Source organism: Armigeres subalbatus, chromosome 1, assembly GCF_024139115.2.
Source record: "Armigeres subalbatus isolate Guangzhou_Male chromosome 1, GZ_Asu_2, whole genome shotgun sequence".
NCBI classification, from domain to species: Eukaryota; Metazoa; Arthropoda; class Insecta; order Diptera; family Culicidae; genus Armigeres; species Armigeres subalbatus.
The window spans coordinates 187071167-187093828 of NC_085139.1; the positions used below are offsets into that span (position 1 = coordinate 187071167).

The 22662-nt window shown below is 41.4% G+C and overlaps 2 protein-coding genes and 1 pseudogene across 2 annotated transcripts in view; 2 read left to right on the plus strand and 1 right to left on the minus strand.

The window, feature by feature from the left end:
• Positions 1–1231, minus strand: part of LOC134206827 (fl(2)d-associated complex component-like) — a 26508-nt pseudogene extending 25277 nt beyond the window's left edge.
• Positions 1–22662, plus strand: part of LOC134205616 (beta-1,4-mannosyltransferase egh) — a 435947-nt gene that overhangs the window by 223463 nt on the left and 189822 nt on the right. The window lies entirely within an intron of this gene.
• The window catches only part of LOC134205614 (beta-1,4-mannosyltransferase egh), a 29853-nt gene continuing 16944 nt past the window's right edge, over positions 9754–22662 (plus strand). The window contains exons 1-2 of the mRNA XM_062681024.1: positions 9754–10422; positions 20934–22115. Of these exons, the coding sequence (XP_062537008.1) occupies positions 21312–22115 (804 nt within the window). The 5' untranslated portion in view covers positions 9754–10422; positions 20934–21311. The remainder of the gene's footprint in view (positions 10423–20933; positions 22116–22662) is intronic.

A 22662-nucleotide genomic window follows, 5' to 3' on the forward strand; every position in this document is an offset into this window, starting at 1 on the left:
ATTCAAAAGGCTCGAAGCCTCTTGTCACAAGAGATTAGGCAAGAGATTCAGAAGCATCTTTCAACAGGCTCAGGAAGGCTCCATAAAGGTCAATTATTCTCAAAAGGCTTGGAAGCCTGCTTTCAAGAGGGGTACCTCAATTAATGCGAAAGTTTGAGGGTACCTGTCAAGAAAAGGTTGAGAACCGCTGTAATATACAAACGCGAGCTCGATCATGACCAACTTTTATTGCAACGCGGATGAAGATTCTACACTGAATCGAAAGTTCTGTATTTTTTTTATCAATACCACATTGATATCGCAGTGGTGGCGTTACATTATCGCCCCACAAACACTCCTCCTCGATATTGACCACACCACCTGCGGCACGATCCGCCTCCTTTGTCAATCCCATTGCAGCTGAAAAATCGTTTCAGCTTCACGCTTCAACCGGCTTGGTTAGAACGTCCACCATAGACTCCGTCGCACAGTACTTCAGCAGATAACACCTTTTAAAAATCCGGAATGCATTCTCGTGTCGATGTGCTTGGACAATATCGATTTGCGCTCGACTTCTACGAAACTGATGACTGATATTGTCCTCGAGATAATGGTCGCATCACGATGTTTTGATCCATTTCCGCTAACAGCCGCCGCAACCAAACAACCGCCTTGATGGCTTCAGACGCGCGATGTATTGCTTCCATGCTCGATAGGGAAACTGCGATCGTGATATTGTTCGGTAACGACTCGCAAGATGATTAAAATATACTATTTTCTAACAGTAACAGATTAAAGTTAACGTGGTTTACACGAGCCGACGATCGCACTATTCTGACGGTTGCCAACGACAGATCGGCGCATACCAAAACGCTTGATGACATCTGTCACAAGCTAACGGCTATTGAGGTAAGCCTCATTGGTTTCGGTTGCGTTCGACATTGGGATAGGGTTGCCTCCCAACACCTCCCCTGTTAATAAAGGCTGTACGGTTCGTACCTCACAGGCAGCCTTCGGATTCTTGAAGACTGACGAGTAGGAATCGATTTTGCTCAGGTAATACTCTGAGTTCGTTGACGCTGTTGTTGAACTGGTTGCGGGTCCTCCAGTAGATCAGCCGCAAAATTGCTTGACTGCTTTCCATTTCCGGCTCAAGTGGGTGTTGCAGACCCCAACTGTCCAGTATTGACGTGGAACCTCCATCAGCCGATTCACTATTGCTTTCTGCGTTGTTCTCATGTCGTGTTCGCATTTGTTACAATGGGATCGTATCAAGCATTTCTTCGCAGGAGCCAAATATTACTACGCCACCACCGCTCGATTACTTTGCCCGGTTGCCAAGTCCACTTATTTGCTGAGTAAACCTTAGCCCAGACGAGATGAGGAAGATAATTACGAGCCTTCGCTCGTGTTTGCGGTTGAACTGCATCTCTTGGTCGTTAGTGTGGCTTGTTATACGGCGTTGGTGGTGAAGTAGTTCAAGAATTTCGCATCGGCCTTCCATACATGGTTCTCCTGAGTTTTCCATCCGGAGCACTGCGACAAGGTGTTGATCTGTAGCACAAAAAGCTATCGATTGCTTCGTCAAGGGTTTCCTGCGGTGATTTTCTTTATTGATCGTTTGAACGTATCTACAAACCCTCTGCAAGTCCATTTGACTGCGGGTGGTATGGAGCATTTTTGATGGATGTCCCGTTTGTTCACAAAACGTTCACTTTTCGCTTGCCAGTTGAGTCCCGTTATCGTAACCAGGAGTTTCTGGTTCTTCAGAAAATCCCCGGAGCAGTCTACGGTGGTGGCTGTGTGATGTCCTTCGTTCAAATTTACTTGGCGCAATAAAGGTTTAAATGGGTTGTTTAATCAGTCATTTTTCAATGATTATTCGGCCTACTGAAAAGAGGCTTCCGAGCTTTTTGAAAAAAGGCTTCCGGTCCTCTTGAAATGATCCTTCCGAGCTTCCGACTCTATTAAAGCGGACATTCCATGGATTCTTGGAGGGAGAAATAGGCCTCTTGAAAGGAGGCTTCCGAACCTTTTGAAAGAAGGCTTTTGGACATATTGAAAGCACGCATTCGAGCTGCTCTGAAGAAGGCTTCCGATAAGCGTAGAAGGATGCTTCTAATCCTCTTACAACAAAGCAACTGAGTTTTTCTGAGAAAAAGCCTTCATCCTCTCAAACGAAGACTTCTGAACCTTTAGATTCTAGATTTTAGTTCAAAAACATGTTTCTAACATATTATTCAACATTTTGTTTAGATCAGGTAGCTTGCATTGAAGATTTTTAAATTTGATCATTCAACGTTTTGTCAGTTTGATCTTTTTTCCGCAGCCCTTTATACACTATTCTGGTTGAATAGGGCAGGGTTCAATTGGCTTTGATTCACTGATCGTGACGCATATTATGTACAAGACAACGTTTTGAAATAAAAAATACACAATTATCAAAACTTTATCAATAAGCTCTGATTGGGTGTGATAACGTCCGCCATTATGCATTTTGTCCGAGGTACCGCTAGGGCCAGCGAAAGTACCCCTAGGGATACATGTACCCCAGGTTGAGAACCGCTGCTCTAGGCAAATGATCGTTATGTGGCGAAGGCTATTTTTTTTGGATTCACAATCTTACTACTTGATGGGCTACAACTTTTCGATGAACCTACGCCGAATGGAGTATCCTTCTCCACTGGACTCGATCCTGAGCCAATCGCTTCCAGTCGCCCTGAACATTGAGCGCCATCAGGTCCTCTTCAACTGCAAAAAGCCATCGTGTACGCGGCCTTCCATGAAGCCTGCGACCTCTTACGGGTTCTTTTCTAAATATTATCTTCGCTTGATAAGCTTAATAATATCCAGCCCTTTATACACCTGGTACAATTCGTAATTCTTGCGCCGCCGCCAGATACCGTTCTCCTGTTTACCACAGAGTATTGTCCGCAGCACCTCACGCTCAAAGCCCTTACGCCGAAAGCTCTCCGATCAGCCTCCTTCATCGTCCATGTTTCATGGCCGTATGAAGCCACCGGAAGAATCAGGATAGTATACAGCGCGAATTTTGTATTCGTTTGCAGACTACGGGACTTAAGTTGGTTACGAAGTCCGTAATAAGCCCGTTTTGCAGCTGCAATGCGCCTCTTCAACTCGCGGGTAACATTATTATTGCACGTCACTAATTTTCCAAGATATACAAATTCTTCTTTCCACCATCCAGCACCATTTCACTACCACCACCACCACTAATGAAACCACGTTGATTGCCAGCGACCATGTACTTCGTTTTGCTGGTATTGATCATGAGTCCAATCCTCGCTGTCTCCCTCTAAGGATCAAAAGCCTCTTCCACGGCACGGCGATCAATCCCGATAATAGCGATATCGTCCGCAAATCCCAGGAGCATATGCAATCTTGTGATAATGGTACCGATTCTTTGCACACCAGCTCTCCTAATCGCTCCCTCGAGCGCTATATTGAAAATCAGATTCGAGAGTGCATCACCCTGTTTTAATCCATCTAAGGTAACAAATGATGTCGATATTTCATCCGCAACCCTTACACTTGATTTCGATCCGTCCAATGTTATACGAATCAGCCGTATCAGTTTCGCCGGAAAACCATGTTCAAGCATAATTTGCCATAATTCATTCCATTTGACTGAATCGTTCGACGCCTTGAAATCAATAAACAGATGATGTGTCTGCAAATTGTACTCTCGGAATTTATCAAGGATTTGTCTCAGTGTAAACATTTGATCCGCCGTTGATCGGCCCTCATGAAAACCTGCTCGGTATTCGCCGACGAAGGACTCTTCAAGCGGTCTTAATCTATTGAACAGAATTAGGGACATAATTTTGTACGCCGAATTAATTGCTCGGTAATTGACGCACTTCAGTCTACCCTGTATTAAAGAGAGGGCAAATGAGGCCGTCCAACCAGCTAGCAGGCAATTCCTCGTCTTATTTTCGACATAATATGGTGCAGAACTTCATAAAGCTGCTCACTGCCATGTTTGAGAAGTTCAGCCGAGAGCTGCTCCTTCCCCGCAGCCTTATTGTTTTTCAGCTCTAGTGTAGGCGACTCTCTCCTACTGCCAATAAAAATGACATTTTCTCAAAAAACGACATTGCTCACAAGTTTTATTACCCCAAAATATGACCCCATGCAAAATTTGAGCTAAATCAGACATGATTTAGGGGTGCCTAAAATTCATCAAAGTTTTAAAATTTTTACCCATGAAAATTTTCCCAAGGTGGGACCAAAGGAAAAGTCGAAAATCAAATTTTGTTTTTGATGCCAAATTACTTAAAAATGCATGAAACGTCGAGATCTGGTGTCATTAAAAAAAAATTTAAAAAATCGGTTTCTTCTCTTAGAACATTTTGGGACTCAGATGATCAAAAAAATTTTTCATCGAATTTTAACACCGGACGACGGAGAATTTTTTTCAAAGTACCAAAACAGTCGATTTTTTCAAAGTTTCGTGCAATTTGAGTCCTTCGGCATCAAAAAACATAAAAAATATTTCCCCCATGTGAGAAAAAAAAGTTTTTGTGAATAATTTTGAGCATCCCTAAAGCATGTCCAGTTTAGCTCAAATTTTGCATAGGGGGATATTTTTGGCTACGAAAACGTTTGCGTATCGTTCGGTGTTAGAATTCGATGAAAAAATTTCATCATCTGAAAAAATCTCAAAAATGTTATAAGAGAAAAAATCGATTTTTTTCAAATTTGTTTTTAATAACATTGGATCTCGACGCATTTTTAAGTCATCTGGCATTCAAAACAAAAATTCGATTTTCGACTTTTCCTTTGGTCCCCTTGGGAAAATTTTCATGGCTTAAAATTTCAAAACTTTGATGAATTTTAGGCACCTCTAAATCATGTCCGATTGAGCTTGAAATTTTGCATGGGGTCATATTTTGGGGTAATGAAACTTGTGAGCAATGTCGTTTTTTGAAATTCGATGACAATTTTTTTCCCATACATTCCATTGGCACCCTACTCTACAGTTTGTCCATCGTCGCTAATATGTATTGTTTTTACCAATGCACCATAACTTCCACTGTACAACGAAGTCTCGAAGTGTTGCTCCCACCTGGCAGCCACTTCGGTTTCATCTGTCAGCAAATTCCCTTCTTGGTCGTTGCACATGACGGGAGATGGCGCTGTCTTTCTCCGCACGCCATTGACAGTCTCATCAAACCTCCGCATATCATTCTGCTCCGGCTTCTGGCAACGTTCTTCTCGTCTGTCACTCTCTGACACTCCACATCGAACCAACCCGTCCTGGATAGTATCTGTGCAGTGCCTACCACTTCTCGTGCTGTTGTGCTCACCGCTCCATAGATCGACTACCATAGATCGTCGATGTTGTCGCTCACATTGATTGCACTTATCCGTTCGTCGAGCTTCTGGCGGTACTCAGCCGATACTCCTTCCGCCGACAATCGCTGGATTTTGTAACGCATCGTTCGCTGTGATCTTTCGTTCGATACAGTTGACAACCGTGATCGAATTTTACTGGCAACGATCAGGTAGTGATCAGAGTCAATGTTCGGACCTCCGAATGTCCGCACATCGCTAACATACGAGAAATGGCGCCCATCCACCAGAACATGGTCTATCTGGTTGCAAGTTTCACCATTTGGGTGTCTCCAGGTGTGCTTTCGGATGTTCTTTCGTGCAAAGTAGGTGCTACTGAGGGCCATCTCTCTGGCAGCAACGAAATTGACTAGCCGTAGGCCGTTTTCATTGGTAGCGGAGTGAAGGCTCTCCCTACCGATTATGGGACGGAAAAAGTCCTCTTTACCGACCTGAGCGTTAATGTCTCCGATAACAATTTCTACGTCATGCTTTGGGCTCTCTCCATAGGCTTTAGCAAGACATTCATAAAACGTGTCCTTCACGTCGTCGGATTTATCGTTTGTCAGTGCGTAAGCGTTGATTAGGCTGTAATTGAAGAATTTGCCCCGTATCATCAAAACACAGATTTGTTCGTTAATGTGTATCCACCGCATCACTCGCTTCATCTGCTTACCCATCACTACGAAACCAACTCCACGCTCTGCTTTTCCGCCGCCGCACTAAGGGGTAACAGGGCCAAAATTATATTTCGGCGTTTTCTGGTAGGTTTTGCATTTATGATGCAAAAACATAGTAACAATCGATTTTCGAACATTTTTACAGGTGCAAATTCACCTACCAGTGAGAAATGACCTTTCTTGATATGTTCAAAAATGAAATTATAAACTGATACAGAAGGGACAGCTCCATGACAGTTCATTTTTTCAAACACTTTTATCCTTAATTCACGTGGGAAACGTGGAAAATGAAAAATCTCGCGTAGCATTTGATAAGGGCCTATTACAGAAAGGTAAACATTAATCGATTCAAAACAAAACATTAGATTTTCAGCTCCCATTTCACAAGTTTATTATATTTTTAGCAGTGAAAGCTACCCAGAACGTACAATCAACACTGATTACTCAAGCATAACATCAGTTGCATCGTAAAATTTGAAATTGATTAAACAAAAGTCTGGCTATTGTTTTTGCACCCTTATGGGTCGTTCATAAACTTTTTGCTTAAAACATCTTCATCTTACAATAACATAGGATTGATTATTTTTGGAGAGGAAATGTTTCTTTCTATTTCCTGTTTTGGTCCTATGTACAAGGTTGCCTCATATGGTTACTTCACTTAAGACCAAGTAGACTGCTTATTCGAATTGTTTCTATTTAGCTTGAAGTGGCACTTGCCCATTTTATCCCCTACCCCATATTATTTCTTTGCTTCAACTTGTCTACATAATATCAACTATTATGTATTTAATTTATATCGAGTTTTACATCTGTTGTCAATGCAATCGCCAAATTCAATACAATCGATATTTAGATTTTTCATAAGATTGGTTAGTGGGAAGGAGATGAAAGATAATAGAGCATTCGCTATGCTTTGTAGAGATTTAAATGAGTAGCAGATGCTCCAAACTAACATTATTATTTAAGGGTTAGGTTACAAAATTGTATTAAAAAGTTTTTTTTAATCGGCTCCGTAACGCCCTACAGCATTTGAGCCTACCAAATAAACGAATGAATAACAAAAAACAGAGTATGTTACTGTTGTATTCAATCATGTCCATGTGTCAAATGCTTGAAAACCAGAAAAAGCTATCTGCGGAATTTTTCTGCCTATATACTGTTGAAAACAATGGCGGAAAATATGAAAACAACCTATTTTGAAGTTACTCGCAAATTCGTTTGCGGACGAGTGCGGATGATCTTTAACCCGCAATGGAAAGATGAAAGCCTATATTTTCATGTGTGTACAATCTCGTAGCGGAATACGAGGGAGTACTTCTACTTTTTTAATAATGAAGTTTGTTAAAAAATGTCAAAAACTCCATGTTATTTATGTTTATGAAATAATATCTTAATGTTAAATATAATTCATTTCAACTCATGGAGGTCCTAGGGCAGTCTATAAATGATGTTTTGTGTACTATAAACCTAACATTATATGTGTTGTTTAGATTGGTCAGCAGTGGTAACCGATCTTTGTCTTACGGCACGCTAAAAACCATCAAATTAACATGATTTTTGATAGGTTGTCATTAATACTAATAAGGAACAAACGTAAAAATTTCAATGACACAAAATGGAGATAATATTGAAGAATATTCTTAAAATATAATACTATGCAAAAGTTCGAAAAACGAGAAAGGGTTTTTGGCCAGCCATTTGTTCTAGCTACTCCACCGTGCGCCGCAGTGTTAAATGTTATATTTGAATGCAGTGTTGGTCGTGTGGTCCACGGCTCGGAATTCACGTTCTCCGGATCTAGGCCAACGCACTTCTTGAATAGCGGCCACGTTCACTCCAACCTTCTGCAGTTCACGAGCCAGAAGGCTCACTCGTCCAGGTTCGTTCCAGGTACCGAGTTTCCAATCATAGTCCTTATTTCGTTGCCGGGAAACCAAAAATAACGTTCTCTTTTTTTCTCCATTTTTCGTGGTATTTGGGAGGCGAGATATAGAACATCGAGATGTAGAGAGTCAACTGCACCAGCTTTACAGTTCTTGTTTGAGACAGAAATCGGTTTGATTGTTTTTAGCACTTAGTATTTAGTAAATGGTAAATTACGAATGATGGTCGCGCCACTGTGATAAGTTTCTCCGATCTTGAAAGAAGAAATGTTTATTTTCTTGAATCTTTATGATAGGTTTAATATATTTTTTGCTTATCTCGGATATCTAGCGCATTAAAAAAAATCCTGGGATTCGGTTCGTAAAAGCTACAAAGTAAGACCATGCTGAAGGTTGCTGGATTCGATTTCCAGTTCGATCTACGAAATTTTCAGGTTGGAAATTGTCTGGACTCCGGGGCATAAGATTACCATCGTGTAGCCTCATGATATACGAATACAAAAATGGTAATTGTGGAAGTGCTAAGTGAACACTAAGCTGCGAGGCGGCAATGTCCTAGTGGGACATGTTATGCCAATAAGTAGAAGATTCGGGAAATCCCGAAAGTTCATAAATAAAGATGGACTCTCTATTTCTGACCTAACCAGATATTTCAAAAATCCCCGTCTGGTGATAATAGGACGCACCTGCCAATGCCATTTGAATGTACTTCGGATAAATATCATGCATATTCTAAAAATACTTCCATAATGTTGTCAGTGCACCGTACCGATGTCTCATGCGTGTTCTAATTTGATTGATAACGTTAACGTATCAAACTGCTGTTTAGGTGTGTGATTTAAAAGAAATGAGCCGTTGCTTTATTTGGCGATAGCCTAATGCACTCGTTATACCTATTTACTTTCGCTGTGAATCAGCTGTTTTGTTTTCGTTCCTTGTAAAGTGGAGTTTTCCGTGCTAGTGAATTCAGTACCCAACACAAAGCCATGAGTGTACCAGAACCCGAGACGCTATATAACGATGAGTCACTTCTTCTTCACTGACGTTGATGTCTTCGTCAATGCCGTCGTCGTCGTCGACGATCTTGAGTTTTGCGTACGATAACTTGCGCGCACCCAACAAGAGCTAGAGCCAGAGAATCACGTGTAATCAGCACTGTTTGACGGATGTACGAATGCGATAGGGCAAAAAAAATTGCGCGAACTTAATCACTACCCATTCGGTAGAAAATATTTTTATCATATAGCTTCCGAATTCGTAAGCGAGTACATCGAGTACAACTGTCCACATTATATGTACCAAGACCAAGGTCGTTTTTGTGTGATTTGTTTTTTATGACTTTGGTTTCATTGGAACAATGGGGCATATGGATAAAAATTTGTAGTTAATCCAGGCCCAGAATGTCAAGAAAATTTCCAACAATGAAGATGCTTTCGACCGAAACGGGTAATCAGGCCCGCCACCTCTGCGCCTTTGTCGATTGACTAGCTGAGAACCTGACTGCCGTAATTTGAAAAAGTGATGTATACGCCATTTTTCAAAAATGATTTTAATGAGTAGTAATCATCGAGTTCTTTAACAGAAAAATGGATAACTTGTGTGTTGTATTGTGTAGTGCACTACGGGAATTACCTATACTAAATGTGTCGTTTTGGTCTTTACAAAATCTGGTGGAAGACGACAATCTTATTTTTTCAACCTATGCCACCGTTTCTCCCGCAGTAAACAGTAATTGTCCGCCTCAGGGTGCCGGAAAGCGGGTATGCAGTGGGAATGTGATAACGCGACCGGGTACTACCGCAACAGTTGTTAGATGAGGGACCAAAGGCTTAGTGTAAATCGTATCGTCGGTCAGAGTTGTCACGCTCGATCCAATCGCTCGTTCTGAGTGTCGCATATTTTCGTGTTTGCCATTCATATCTACACTACAGTTGTTGTGGTGGAGGTATTGCGGCGAGAATCAAGATAACACACCCATCCCCGTTCAGAGGCTAAATGTTGAATGTTGATAGCACTGGTGAAATCTATCAGTGTTGATACGGCTGCTCACTAACGATGTCGGCGGTGGCGACGACGGGACGATTTCTGGCATGACATAGTCGTGTGTTGCATAATCGAAAGTAAGAAAACGCGTGCGCGAGAGTTGCAGGCATTTCTATAGTGTGTAATAGAAATCCCTTTTGCTGCACTGTCCGTGACTGCTGACGACGAGACGCAGGTCATAGGACACACTCTACAACCTTTTGCTCTTTGCGGAGTGTAAAGTACGTCTGTTGGAGAAGCTTTCGAGTGCATGAAAGAAAAAAAAACGGCTACGAGCTCTATCGCCGTCACCACAAGTCGACTTCAATTTGTTTGCAGTATTACTTTATTAGTCTGAAGGACGACTTGCCGGTTTCTGTTTGTAAACCGGGAGCAGGTGTCGGGTTTACGAAGTTGCCCTGGCAGTGATTTGCGACTGCCAGCCACACACACCGAAGGCGGTCCTGCATTATAAATCAGCTGTTCAGTTCAAGTTTATGCAGGTAATGGTGTTCGATATAGCAAAAAAATATTTTTGGTGCAGTGTTATTTACCAATTGTTTGCACTATTCCTTATCGCTTTACTTATGGATTTCTAGATAAAATAGAAAAGAAAACCAAAGTTTACACGTCTTACTGGTGATGTAATAACGATAACGATACAAGCTGCAAAAAGAATATTTGATCAACTTCATTATGCCGATAAACTGCGTTTCAGTATTGAAGGAAGCAGGTATGCAAAGACGCGAATAATTTACTACAAAATTGCTGTGGAACTTGTACATCCCGCATAACCGGTTCAATTATAATTGAATGAGTGTCGCTTGTGTTAGACAGCTTATTTAGTATCTTTAACATCGATAGGAAAACAAGAGTTTCATCATTCGACTAGAATTTTAATTTTTTTTCAGTTTGTGAACAAGTGACTAGAAAAATAAAATCTATAATAACTGAAACGCAGCATTTGTATGCATAATAAAGGCTCCTGCCTTTACATATTACGTACTTCGTTTAGATTAAATAAAATACAGTTTTTAAATAAATAGATACTCAGAAAGAATAATTATTTTGCTAGTAAAACATAGAATCACCTACCGGGAAAATCACGTTTAGCCTTTCTCGTACAATAAGTGCATGTAAAAACTCCATGTTTACTTTAAAATCTAACTTTACATAGAAGGACCAAATAGCGCTTTTGAGACAATTTCTAGGTCCTGATTGTTGAAAATTATGGAATTTCGTTTTCTGCATATACAGTGACCGGCATAATAAAAAGCCCACTAGCCGTTTTTCATACAAAATTGTCAACTTTGGAGATCTAGATCTCGATTGCGTGTGAACCAATTTTGCTGAAAATTTGACCAGAGCTCAGATATAACTTGAATTTTATTACACCTGAGTTTCGACCATATTGATTGATAGGGTTAAAAATTATTGCGGTAATACCAAAATGAATTTTTTGGCAAAAAAATATTTTTTAAATATCTTGAATTCTATAGGTTGACTTATTCAGCAAAAACGCGTATTTTAGAGTTGTAGTTTTCAAGATATTATAAAATCAATTTTTTGCCAAAATTTTTTACCCTATGAATTAATATGATCGAAATTCAGGTGTGGTAAAATTCAAGTTATATCTGAGCTCTGGTCAAAATTTCAGCAAAATTGGTTCACCTAATCAGAATCTAGACACAGACCGCCATCAAAGAATGCCCTCAGCGTCACCAGCGAGAAAAATCTGGGCGAACTGCGCACCCAGAGCAAACAATGGATCACCGATGAGACCTGGAGGAAGATAGAGGGCGAAGAAGCCAAAGCCGCGATAGAGCGATAAAAAAACAGAGGAGCAAAGTCTTAGCCCGTCAACGATACTCAGCTCTGGAGAAGGAAGTAAAACGCTCATATCGACCGGACAAGCGAGCGTGGGCGGACTCTCTGGCCGACGAAGGAAGAGAGCCGCAGCAACCGAAGATATTCGCCTCCTCTACGATATCTCACGACGTTTAGCAGGGGCGAAGATGAATGCAACGATGCCTGTGAAAGCCGCGAATGGTCAGTTGTTAATGGCCGACCCAACTGACCAGCTGAAACGCAGCTCGAGCACTTCTAACAACTTTTCAATGAAAATTATTTTGAGCTTTTTAGTGGAATGTCTTCACTTGTCCTAAGACGAGTTTATACCATCCCATTGAATTCCACCACTTAATTGTATCTTGACAGATACGTATTTCGACCTCAACAGTAAGGCCGTCTTCAGTGTCTCGTACTTGACTCGACTTTTTCAAGTGGCAGCCAGGCTACCACCACCTCGGCATGGTCTGCCTAGGATCCGACGTTTAACACGCGTCAATACCGAAACTCCATCACTGCTAGATATTCAAACAGCCATACAAAGCATGAAATCGAGTAAAACCCCAGGGGTCGATCGCATATCAGCCGAGATACTCAAAGCTGACCCGGTGGCTGATGCCAAAAAGGTCACTGAAGGAAGCTGAAGATCGGCTGGTCAGTATGCCCAGTAAGCGTGCTCCAGTCCCTTCGGTGGACAGGTGCTACTGGTGCCTTGAGTCGAGCTGAAAAGTCTTATGACTGCAAGGGCCCAGACCGAAGCAAAGATGTGCCGTCGCTGTGGCGAGGGGAGGGACACAAGGCGCAGGAATGCGACAAGGCACCTGGGTGCCTCATCTGCACCAATGGGAAGCAGGCCCGGAACCATGTTATGGGCGGGCCTGCGTGTCCCGCTCGGAAATGCCAATAGGAAAAGCCGTGCAAGTAACACAGCTGAACCTTAACCACTGTGCATTTTCCCAGCAACTGCTGTGGCAGTCGGTCTCGAGTCGAGTCGAGCCCTCCTGTCCGACCCGTACAACGTCCCCTGCCGACAATGACAACTGGGTGGCGGACGGGTCTAGCTCGCACAACAGGGAAGATACCCGGTTCAAGAGGTTGTACACTCCTCCATCCGCGGAGGGTGTCGCGATAGCCAAGATCAATGGTGTGTTCTATTGTGGCTGCTACGTCCCACCAAGGTGGCCAATGGAACAATTCAACCAGATGATCGACAGGCTATCGTCCGACCAAGTAGGTCGGAGCCCGTTCGTTTTAGCGGGAGATTTTAATGTTTGGGCGGTGGAATGGGGCAGCCGCTGCACCAATCAGAGGGGACAAGCGTTACTCGAGGCACTTACAAAACTCGACGCAGTGCTTGTCAACGACGGAGCCAGTAGCATATTCCGTAGGAATGGGGCCGAGTCATGGATAGATGTAACGTTTATCAGCCCCGGTCTGGTCTCTGACTTAGCAATTCGCTTCAAGATCAACTATGGTGTGCAGCATCCGAGGGCTGGTGATCCCTGTCAGGTCCGTGGGTGGAAGTCCAATCACTTCGACAGCGAAGTTTTCACCGCGGCTCTGGGACTGGAAGACAACACCGACAGTCTAAGCGGGGATGCGCTGGTAGCTGTCTTATCACGCGCGTGCGACGCTACTATGCCGAGCCCTGCCAAGAAATGGCAGACGCCCGGCATACTGGGAGTGCCGAAATTGCAGCCCTACGATCAGCCTGCCTCAAGGCTAGACGTAGGACGCAACGAGCCCGCACCGATGAGGAAAGAGCGGTCCGCCGGGAAGTGTTTCAGAGCAGGACTGGCCCTTAACAAGGCCATAAGGAGCAGCAAGAGGCGTCTTCGACAACCTGTGCGGGGTGCCAACGCGAATCCGTGGGGTGACGCCTATAGGATCGTGATGGCCAAGACCAAGGGGCTCTTCACCCCCGAACGGTCACCGGATCGGTTGGCGAGGATTAGCGAATACTCTTACCGTCCCGAGCCACCGTCCCTGGCCTCCTCCTGCGCTGCAAGGCGCTGGGAGTGTGGCCGGAAATGGTGGCTCGGTGACGAACGAAGAGTTACTCGCAGTGGCTAACACCCTTACGATGAACAAAGCTCCAGGCCCCGATGGAATTACAAACAGTGCACTCAAGGCAGCGATCACCTTGGAGAACCCGAACATGTTCAGGCTAGATGCAGAGATGCCTGGATGAGTGTTGTTTTTCCCTGAGAGATGGAAAAGGCAGAAGTTGGTACTGCTGCCGAAAGGCCGGAAGCCTCCGGGTGACCCATCGGCGTACAGACCAATTTCCCTGATCGACACGACGGGTAAACTGCCCGAGAGGGTCATCCGCGAGAGGCTCACCCCGTACGCAGAGAGAGTACGGATGGCCTGTCGAAGGTAACCAGTTTGGTTTTCAGAATGAGTAAGTCCACGGTGGACGCTATCAACTCAGTGCTAAAGACTGCAGAGGATCCAACGGAAAAGGCGAGGAATTCGATACTGTAAGATGTTTTTATATCTCCCGCGTTCCTAGTGTTATATCTATGAATGTCACTTCCTCTTTCAATTCGATCACACAAATATCGAGGTAGCATTCCGTTAATTACTTTAAAAATAAACACCATTTGTCAAATACACAATTCTTTGCTTCACCGAGAGCAACTGCAAAGAATCCAACAACAAAATCGAACACATAAACTTATTCTGCAAACGCTGCAATCTCAATATTTGTGTCTGATTTGCTAAAACAAAATGCAAGTGCCATTTGTGATTGTTTGTACAACTTTATTTTATTAGCAATATTTTTTGGTATGTTTTCACTCTACAAAGTATTTCATACTTCTTGGCTATATTCTTGATGACGTTGTCAAGACAAGATATTTTGTAACTTCTCGCACACGATTAAGTGTCCCGTCACCTATTTTTACCGAGACATTATCAATTGAACAATTTTGCAATGTTACGTTATTTTACTAATATTTAATTTAAACTGTTTGTTCTTCAACTATCTACCTAAGAACGGAAACCTTATTCAAGCGTTCAATCGCATCTTTTAATTCTCTAGCTGCATGGTGCAATGAATATTAAATAACACAGTATCATGTGCAAAAGGTTTACATCACAAAATCGTAAAACTCGTCGCATATTATTCATATACAATATACATAATAAAGAAAAAGGGCCTTAAAACACATTTCCTGTAGCACTCGAGGTGTTCTTCACGGGTCAAGATATAGAATCATTAAAAGCAGTCCGTTGAGTTCTGCCAGACAAATGGTCAGGGGCTCAGGAAACCGCATCAAGCGCTTTTGACTGACTTGTGATATTTTGTTCATGGAACGAAAACCGAAAGTTATTCATATCAATTCATTCGTACATTTGTTGTTGAATATCCATAGTTTTAGGGTAGGAGGATATCTTTTACGATTTGTGATCAATTGGATCTGTGAAAATTTGTGCTAAAAATGGGTAAGATGATTCGCCAAATGTTGAACGGCTAATTTCTTCGCCTATTGTTGAACGCACATGCATTTTTTATGGGAGTTCCACAATAGGCGACAAAATTAGCCGTTCAACATTTGGCGGTTTCCCCTATTTGGTATGGCTATTGCGCTTGGTGCGATTTGGCTGAACCCCGACCAAATAGCTTTTAAACCGACCTACAGTGACCTGCATAATAAAAAGCCCACTTGCCGTTTTTCATACAAAATGGTCAACTTTGAAAATCTAGATCTCGATTGCGTGTGAACCAATTTTGCTGAAAATTTGACCAGAGCTCAGATATAACTTGAATTTTATTACACCTGAGTTTCGACCATATTGATTGATAGGGTTAAAAATTATTGCGGTAATACCAAAATGAATTTTTTGGCAAAAAAATATTTTTTAAATATCTTGAATTCTATGGGTTGACTTATTCAGCAAAAACGCGTATTTTAGAGTTGTAGTTTTCAAGATATTATAAAATCAATTTTTGCCAAAATTTTTTACCCTATGAATTAATATGATCGAAATTCAGGTGGTAAATTCAAGTTATATCTGACATTCCACTAAAAAGCTCAAAATACATGTTTCTTATTAGAAAAGAAACAATTGAGTTAAAGTTGTTACCATTTGCTGAAAAACAAATCATTTGGTCGGGATCACGTGCAACGTTGAAGAACATGGGATCATCTTCGCCCGCTAAACAGTGTGGGCTGCAGGCGAATATCTTTGAATGCAGCGTGACAGCTGATCTGGCTCCAGAGACCTCCGCTCGCTTGTCCCGTCGACTGCAGATGCCTTCGAAAGGCTCGAGATCGTCAGATCTGGGCAGACCATGCCGAGGTGGTGGTAACCTTCGCCACTTGAAAAGTCTTCCTCCAGGTCTCATCGGTGATCCATTGTTTGCTGGGTGCGCAGTTCCCCCAGATTTTTCTCGCTGGTGACGCTGAGGGCATTCTTGATGGCGGTCCATTGGTCTTACACGCTGCCACCTTCCGGAATATCTGCAGCACGCGTCTGAAGTTCTTCAACGAAGGACCGTTTCACCGTGGCATCTTCCAGTCGGCGTGTGTTGAACCGTCGTCCAACTATCTCCTCCTGCCGACGAATCCGCGCAATGCGCAGGCGTATTTCGCCAATGAGGAGGTAATAATCAGACGCGATATCGGTACTACGTTTATTCCGTACATCAAGAAGGCTCCGTTTCCATTTTCGGCTAATGCAGATGTGGTCGATTCGATTTTATGTAAAGCCGTCACGGGAGACCCACGTGACCTCGTGAACCGGTCGATGAGGGAAGAGAGATCCCCCGATCACCATGTCGTTATTACCACAGAATTCTGCGAACAGCTCTCCGTTTTCGCTTATTTCTCCGAGACCATGGCGTCCGATAATGCGCTCATGGTTCGAGTTGTCGGATCCGATCTTCGCATTGAAGTCGCCCAAACAGATCTTGACATCACCGTTCGGAATCCTATCTATGACGGCATTGAGTTGACTGTAGCAGTTCTCTTTGTCTTGCAGATCGGCAGCATCGGTTGGCGCATAGCATTGGATTATTTACACGATTTTACACCCTGGAAATAAGTTGCCAGGTATTATTTGAAATAAAAAAGGTCATATTTGAGTGTCAAAATCGCGATTCCTAGCGATTAGATTGAGATCAATTTTTTGCTTCCCATCCCATAATGACCTAATTTTTCAATTAATGAAATTTATTTGTATGCATTTTGATTGCTCTGCCCATTTCAGTTGGAAAATTATACATAAAGCTTTATGAAAACAGATGTATAATACAATTTGTTACTCGCTGGTTGGGTGTATGTGCAACACGAATATGTTCCACACGATCTTTTGATCTTGCTACAGGTATACCTCGATTATGTGTATGGATTTTTTACCAAGATTATATAGATATTATTTTGGTATTTTTTGGATTTTGAAAAGCTACTAAACTTTTAAAGTCATGTTTTACATTGATTTCATATTCATTGAGATATTGTACCGCGCATAAAATAATCTACTCATCCGCTTATTATTCTTCGCAACCAAACATAAGCGCCAGATAGTCGCCTAAGTAAAACATACTTTCAGCAAAAAAGCCAAAAAGGCATGTTTTCGAAGTTATATATGAAACCGAATACAATCCTTTGATTGGCTGACTGGAAGGATAAACTATTTTCACGCTGCAAGGTGCATTGATGTACTAATTTTATTAATCAAACTATAGCTTGAAATATTCATATTCATTAAGCAACTTCGGGCCGAATTTTGACAAACATTACATGATAGAATAATAATAGAATGACATAGTCAGGTAACTACTCCACAAACTCATTCATTCGACTGTCACTGAGTGTGCTTACTATATGCACCAAAAATTCAATTAGCATTGTTCATATTGATGTTTACCGTTGAAAGTGCCTCGCGGATGAAAATCGGATTACGTTCTATACGATAAATTACTTTACTCATTTAAAACGTGTTCAGAATTCAGATAATTTATCAATGTTTAGAATGTGCCTAAATATTCAATGACTAATATTCATCCGAATATTGACAGTCCAGAGACAGCGAGCTGACAAGTGAAGAAAGATGAACTTCACCATATTTCTATTATTTTACGCTCTGAATCAAACCAACCACGACAACGTCCAGGAAATCTGGGATTTTATTTCAATCATTTGCATTTTAAAAACAAACAAAAAATCTACCAGCAGTCTTTATATTTAAATGAATGTTATCCTTATCCTTTCCATTTACATGAAAACCGGGATAATATATTTGTTAAGTACCTTACTTGCGGATTATACTGATACTGAACAACAGAAAGATAAATAAATATATGGAATGTAAAATAAATATTCTGGAACGAATCGCTGCTTTAGGAAGGTTACCAACGAATGATGCTGGCAGTTCAGTTCTACTTGAAACGCAAGAAAAAAGTTCTACAGCAAACACCCTCGAAATCTAAAACGTTTTATAAGCTACTGCAATGCATTCAAATAAACGCAAATAAAAGTGAATTGATAAAAATAACTGAATCTATCTCCCTAAAGGGCAATTCTTCCCTTTCTTATGTGCTCCATTATTCATCCATTATTTCTTATTGAGACTATTTTTACCGTGTAACACAAAATTTGAGAAAAATAATGTACTTCGATTGTATTCTATTATTAGGGGGAGATCCCCAAGCGTCCGCATTTTTCAATACCGGACACTTCTCAAAACGGCACTTCTAGAAGATGTTCATATAATCGAGGTACACCTGTACATAGATAGCAACTGCGCGCGAAAACCCGATTCGTAAGCCACACAGTGATTATAAGTTTGGCGGAATGATCCGACGGTAATTGCTTTACGCATTCACATGTTGATAAGAATTATTATTTCGTGAGGCTCTGGTTTGCGTTCAAACGTACTTGACAAACAAAACGACCTTGCCAACGGAACATCACCTTCATTTACTTATCGATAAGAGAAACTGTCGTAGTAGAAGCATTCAGGAATGAACGGGTACATTGCGCTTGGCTTTCAGATGGGTTTGATTGTACTTTTATCGCTGACTCAAATAGGTAAGTGAAGAAAGAATTAGTATGACTAAGAACTCGTTTCACAGAAAGTGTGCCAACGCCAATTGAATCAGTTCTGTTTTTTCAACGGTTTTTTGCTGATCCATTAACTTTTTGTTTTCAACATTCGTTTGTAAATTATACAACCCTGGCCGTTGCACACCAAGGAATGAAACAAGTTTAGCGCATCAGGGAACTGCCTATGATCGGATATTTGTATCAATCCACAGAATCAAGCGTTTTAGAAATTTTAATTAAGTGCACATTATTTGTGCAAAATTATGTTAAAAATCCAAATTAACCCACCTATTGAAGCTACATCCTTTCTAGTGTTTAACTATAACACAAACCTCTGTGCATGGAATCACTGTTTTCAGCATGAGGAAAGGCAAAAACGATAATAGACTTATGCAGGGGTTCATCGAATTCACTCACCCGATGGATTTTGACATTTGTGCGGGTCGTTTTCTCGAACAAAAGTTCATTTTGCGTTCATTATGAGACCCGCTCAAATGTCATAATTTCTTGGGGGAGTTCATTTTGCGTTAGTCTATGGGGACCTGCGCCGAATGAACACAAAGTCGTTTAAGGTGATTATACAACAAAGCCACAAAACGGCCATCTTGGAAACCACGTGCTTTTTCTAGTGATTTTTTTCCAGAGCACGAATTGAGAGAACTACAATGCCCATGGGGATGGAACATCCGTAGATCGTTTGCTTACTGATGCTTAACAATCGACTTTAATTTCAGCATTGTACGAAAATTATTACGCTAGATTTGAACTTTTGATAATAGGAGTAGAAAACCGTGTGGTGAATTTGAAATTCACCACATGGCTTGATTGTATAATCACCTTAAGCTGTGCGCTGTTTACTAAAAATGAATACTTTTTCATACATCGAGTTCATTCAAAATGAATTTCGGCACCGCTTAACGTCAAATAATGAAACAGCGCACACTCAAACGTTATTGTGTTTTTTCTGTGCATGTTCCCATAGATCAACGCAGAATGAACTCTCCTAAAAAAAATTCTGACATTTTAGTGGGTCATATAATGAACACAAAATGAACTTTTGTTCGAGTGAGTGTCAAACTCAAAATCCATATCCTTTAGGCGAGTGAATTTGATGAATTCCTGCACAGATCTATGAAGTTTGTGAAGTGTAACTGTTATGTGGTCACATTGTTCAAATCTGTGCATGTTTTCACTCCAACAAAAGTTCATTTTGCGTTCATTGCACGGACAGGTTTTTCCTCTCAGGCTATGCCCACTTGTACCATGACCAGGAAAAAATGTTAATGTACTTAAGCTCATCCGGAGATGGCGAGTTCGATTCGCGGTCCGGTGTAGGATGTTTTCAGGTGGGAAACATTCTCGAAACCCTGGGCATAGTGTATCCATTGTACTTGCCATACAGTGGCGGGCGTAAAAAAGCTTTCAATTTGAGGAAATGCTAATAGTAATAGTAACTTAGTAGGTATAAGTTGAAAAGTAGGGGCAGCAAACTCGTTTAAACTATGCACTTAAATAGGTGACATCCATTAGCGTTAGCATTAAGCAATTCCCACAAATTCGTAAGTGGCCTAGGCTATTGTATGAGCGTATCATCACTGCCATCAGCAGTCTAGAATCTAGATCTGTATACTGCCCAGTGCCCACGTCCTTGTGAATGCTGAGGAAAAGGAAGGATATTTTGTTGTCCATAGATATGATAAATTAAAGTCAGATTTCTTTGACCTTGAGTGCATACAAAGAGAAGAGAGAAATTATTTTCATTTCCCTCTTGATTCTCACCCCGTAACCTTGTAACCCCATGATTGAAAACTGTAATTTTTACAAATATTAGCTGTTGAACTTTAAAAAACAATGTGCACAATAATGAAACACTAGATGGATTGGGTCAATTGCATTAAAAAAAAAAATTTCACAAGCTGACGATAGTAGTATCTTATCACAATCGACTCAATTGAGCAACTAGTACTTTGAATCAGCTTTGAATTATGTCAATACACGTCTATCATAAGGTGGATATTACTTATCAGCTGTAATCATTATTATCTGTAGTACGTAACTTCCAATTGAAAAATTTCAAACAGTACTTAAAAGAAATATTTTTCTTTTCACAGGGTATCACTCGATTAGACAGTCACACTATTCCTTCAAAACGATACCGAAGCGAATCAACATCAGCAGAACGACCGGGCGCAATGTCTCGCCGCAATTCATCGAGCTTGCAACGTAGGCCATCCACTAGGACTACGTCCGAAACCTGAAATCAGCGCTAAGAAATCTATCACCATAGTTGTTGGTGAAGTGAATCAATCAAATGATGAAGTGAAGGATTAGCATTACAGTGAATCACATCACATCCGAATAATCTTATTTTTTCAACTACGTTGCCGCGAGTGAGAAAAATTATCAGAAAAGTGTTCATTGATTTAAAACGCGAAAAGTGTAATCGCGTTTAGGAAAACACATCACCAGTTAGAACAGCAGAGCAGAAAATGCTGAATTCCATTTCGAAGCATCTGCTGCACTGCACGTTGCTCATCACGTTGCTTATAGTGTTTGAAGTGTTTTCCGGTGGAATAAAAATCAACGAGAATAGTTTTGTGGCGATCGATCCCTGGGAAGAGTACGGCACGATACTGACCATTTTGCTGTACACGCTGCGATTGCTTACATTCCTTACGTTGCCCCAGGTGCTGTTCAACTTTTTTGGATTAGTATTTTACAATGCCTTCCCGGAAAAGGTAGTGCTGAAGGGGTCGCCTCTGTTGGCACCCTTCATTTGTATTCGTGTCGTAACCCGCGGTGACTATCCCGATCTAGTCAAATCGAACGTCATGCGAAACATGAACACCTGTTTGGATACAGGATTGGAAAATTTCCTCATCGAAGTAGTGACCGATAAACCCGTGAATCTGTCGAAGCATCGACGGACCCGGGAAATTGTTGTGCCCAAGGATTACAAAACGAAAACCGGTGCATTGTTCAAGTCACGGGCATTGCAATACTGCTTGGAGGATAGCGTAAACGTACTTAACAACAACGACTGGGTGGTGCATTTAGACGAGGAAACGCTACTTACGGAAAACAGTGTCCGCGGAATCATCAACTTTGTCCTGGATGGAAAACATCCATTTGGGCAAGGATTAATAACCTACGCCAACGAGAATGTGGTGAATTGGCTCACAACGTTAGCCGATAGTTTTCGGGTGTCTGACGATATGGGAAAGCTTCGGTTACAATTTAAAATGTTCCATAAGCCATTCTTCAGCTGGAAGGGTAGCTATGTGGTTACTCAGGTATGTATACAAGTTTTATTATTAGTATTTGAATGGTTGAAATGTCTTTATTCATAGGTACTGTCTTTTTGAAAGGCATCATCCTTTTTGTTTAATAGTGTAAGACGGGGCAAGATGAGCTAACACCCTAAGGATGATCGTTAGTACCGTCGCAGCAAGCATGCCTTTCTATATTACAAAACGACAGTTCTTTTTTGTTGCATCTTGTTCAACATTTAGACTAGAACGCGAAGTAGGTAACTGGTTTTGTTATCGAAATGTTATTATTTTTCATTGACACCTACTATGAAAGTCACATTGAATAACAGAAATAAGTTGGGAATTTCAGTTAATTTTATAATGTACGTGACTCAAACAATTCAGCGCAGTAATGGCACTTGAACCTAGGCTTAGTAGTCATGGCACAGATCAAATATCTTGCCCCATCCCAGAGAAAAGGAAACGAAATTACTCTAACTTTCTTAGAAAAATAACTCCCAACGTTTGAAACACATTATATTATCACTCGCTTATGGTTATAATTCCTAAAAAAAAACCCTATCAACTT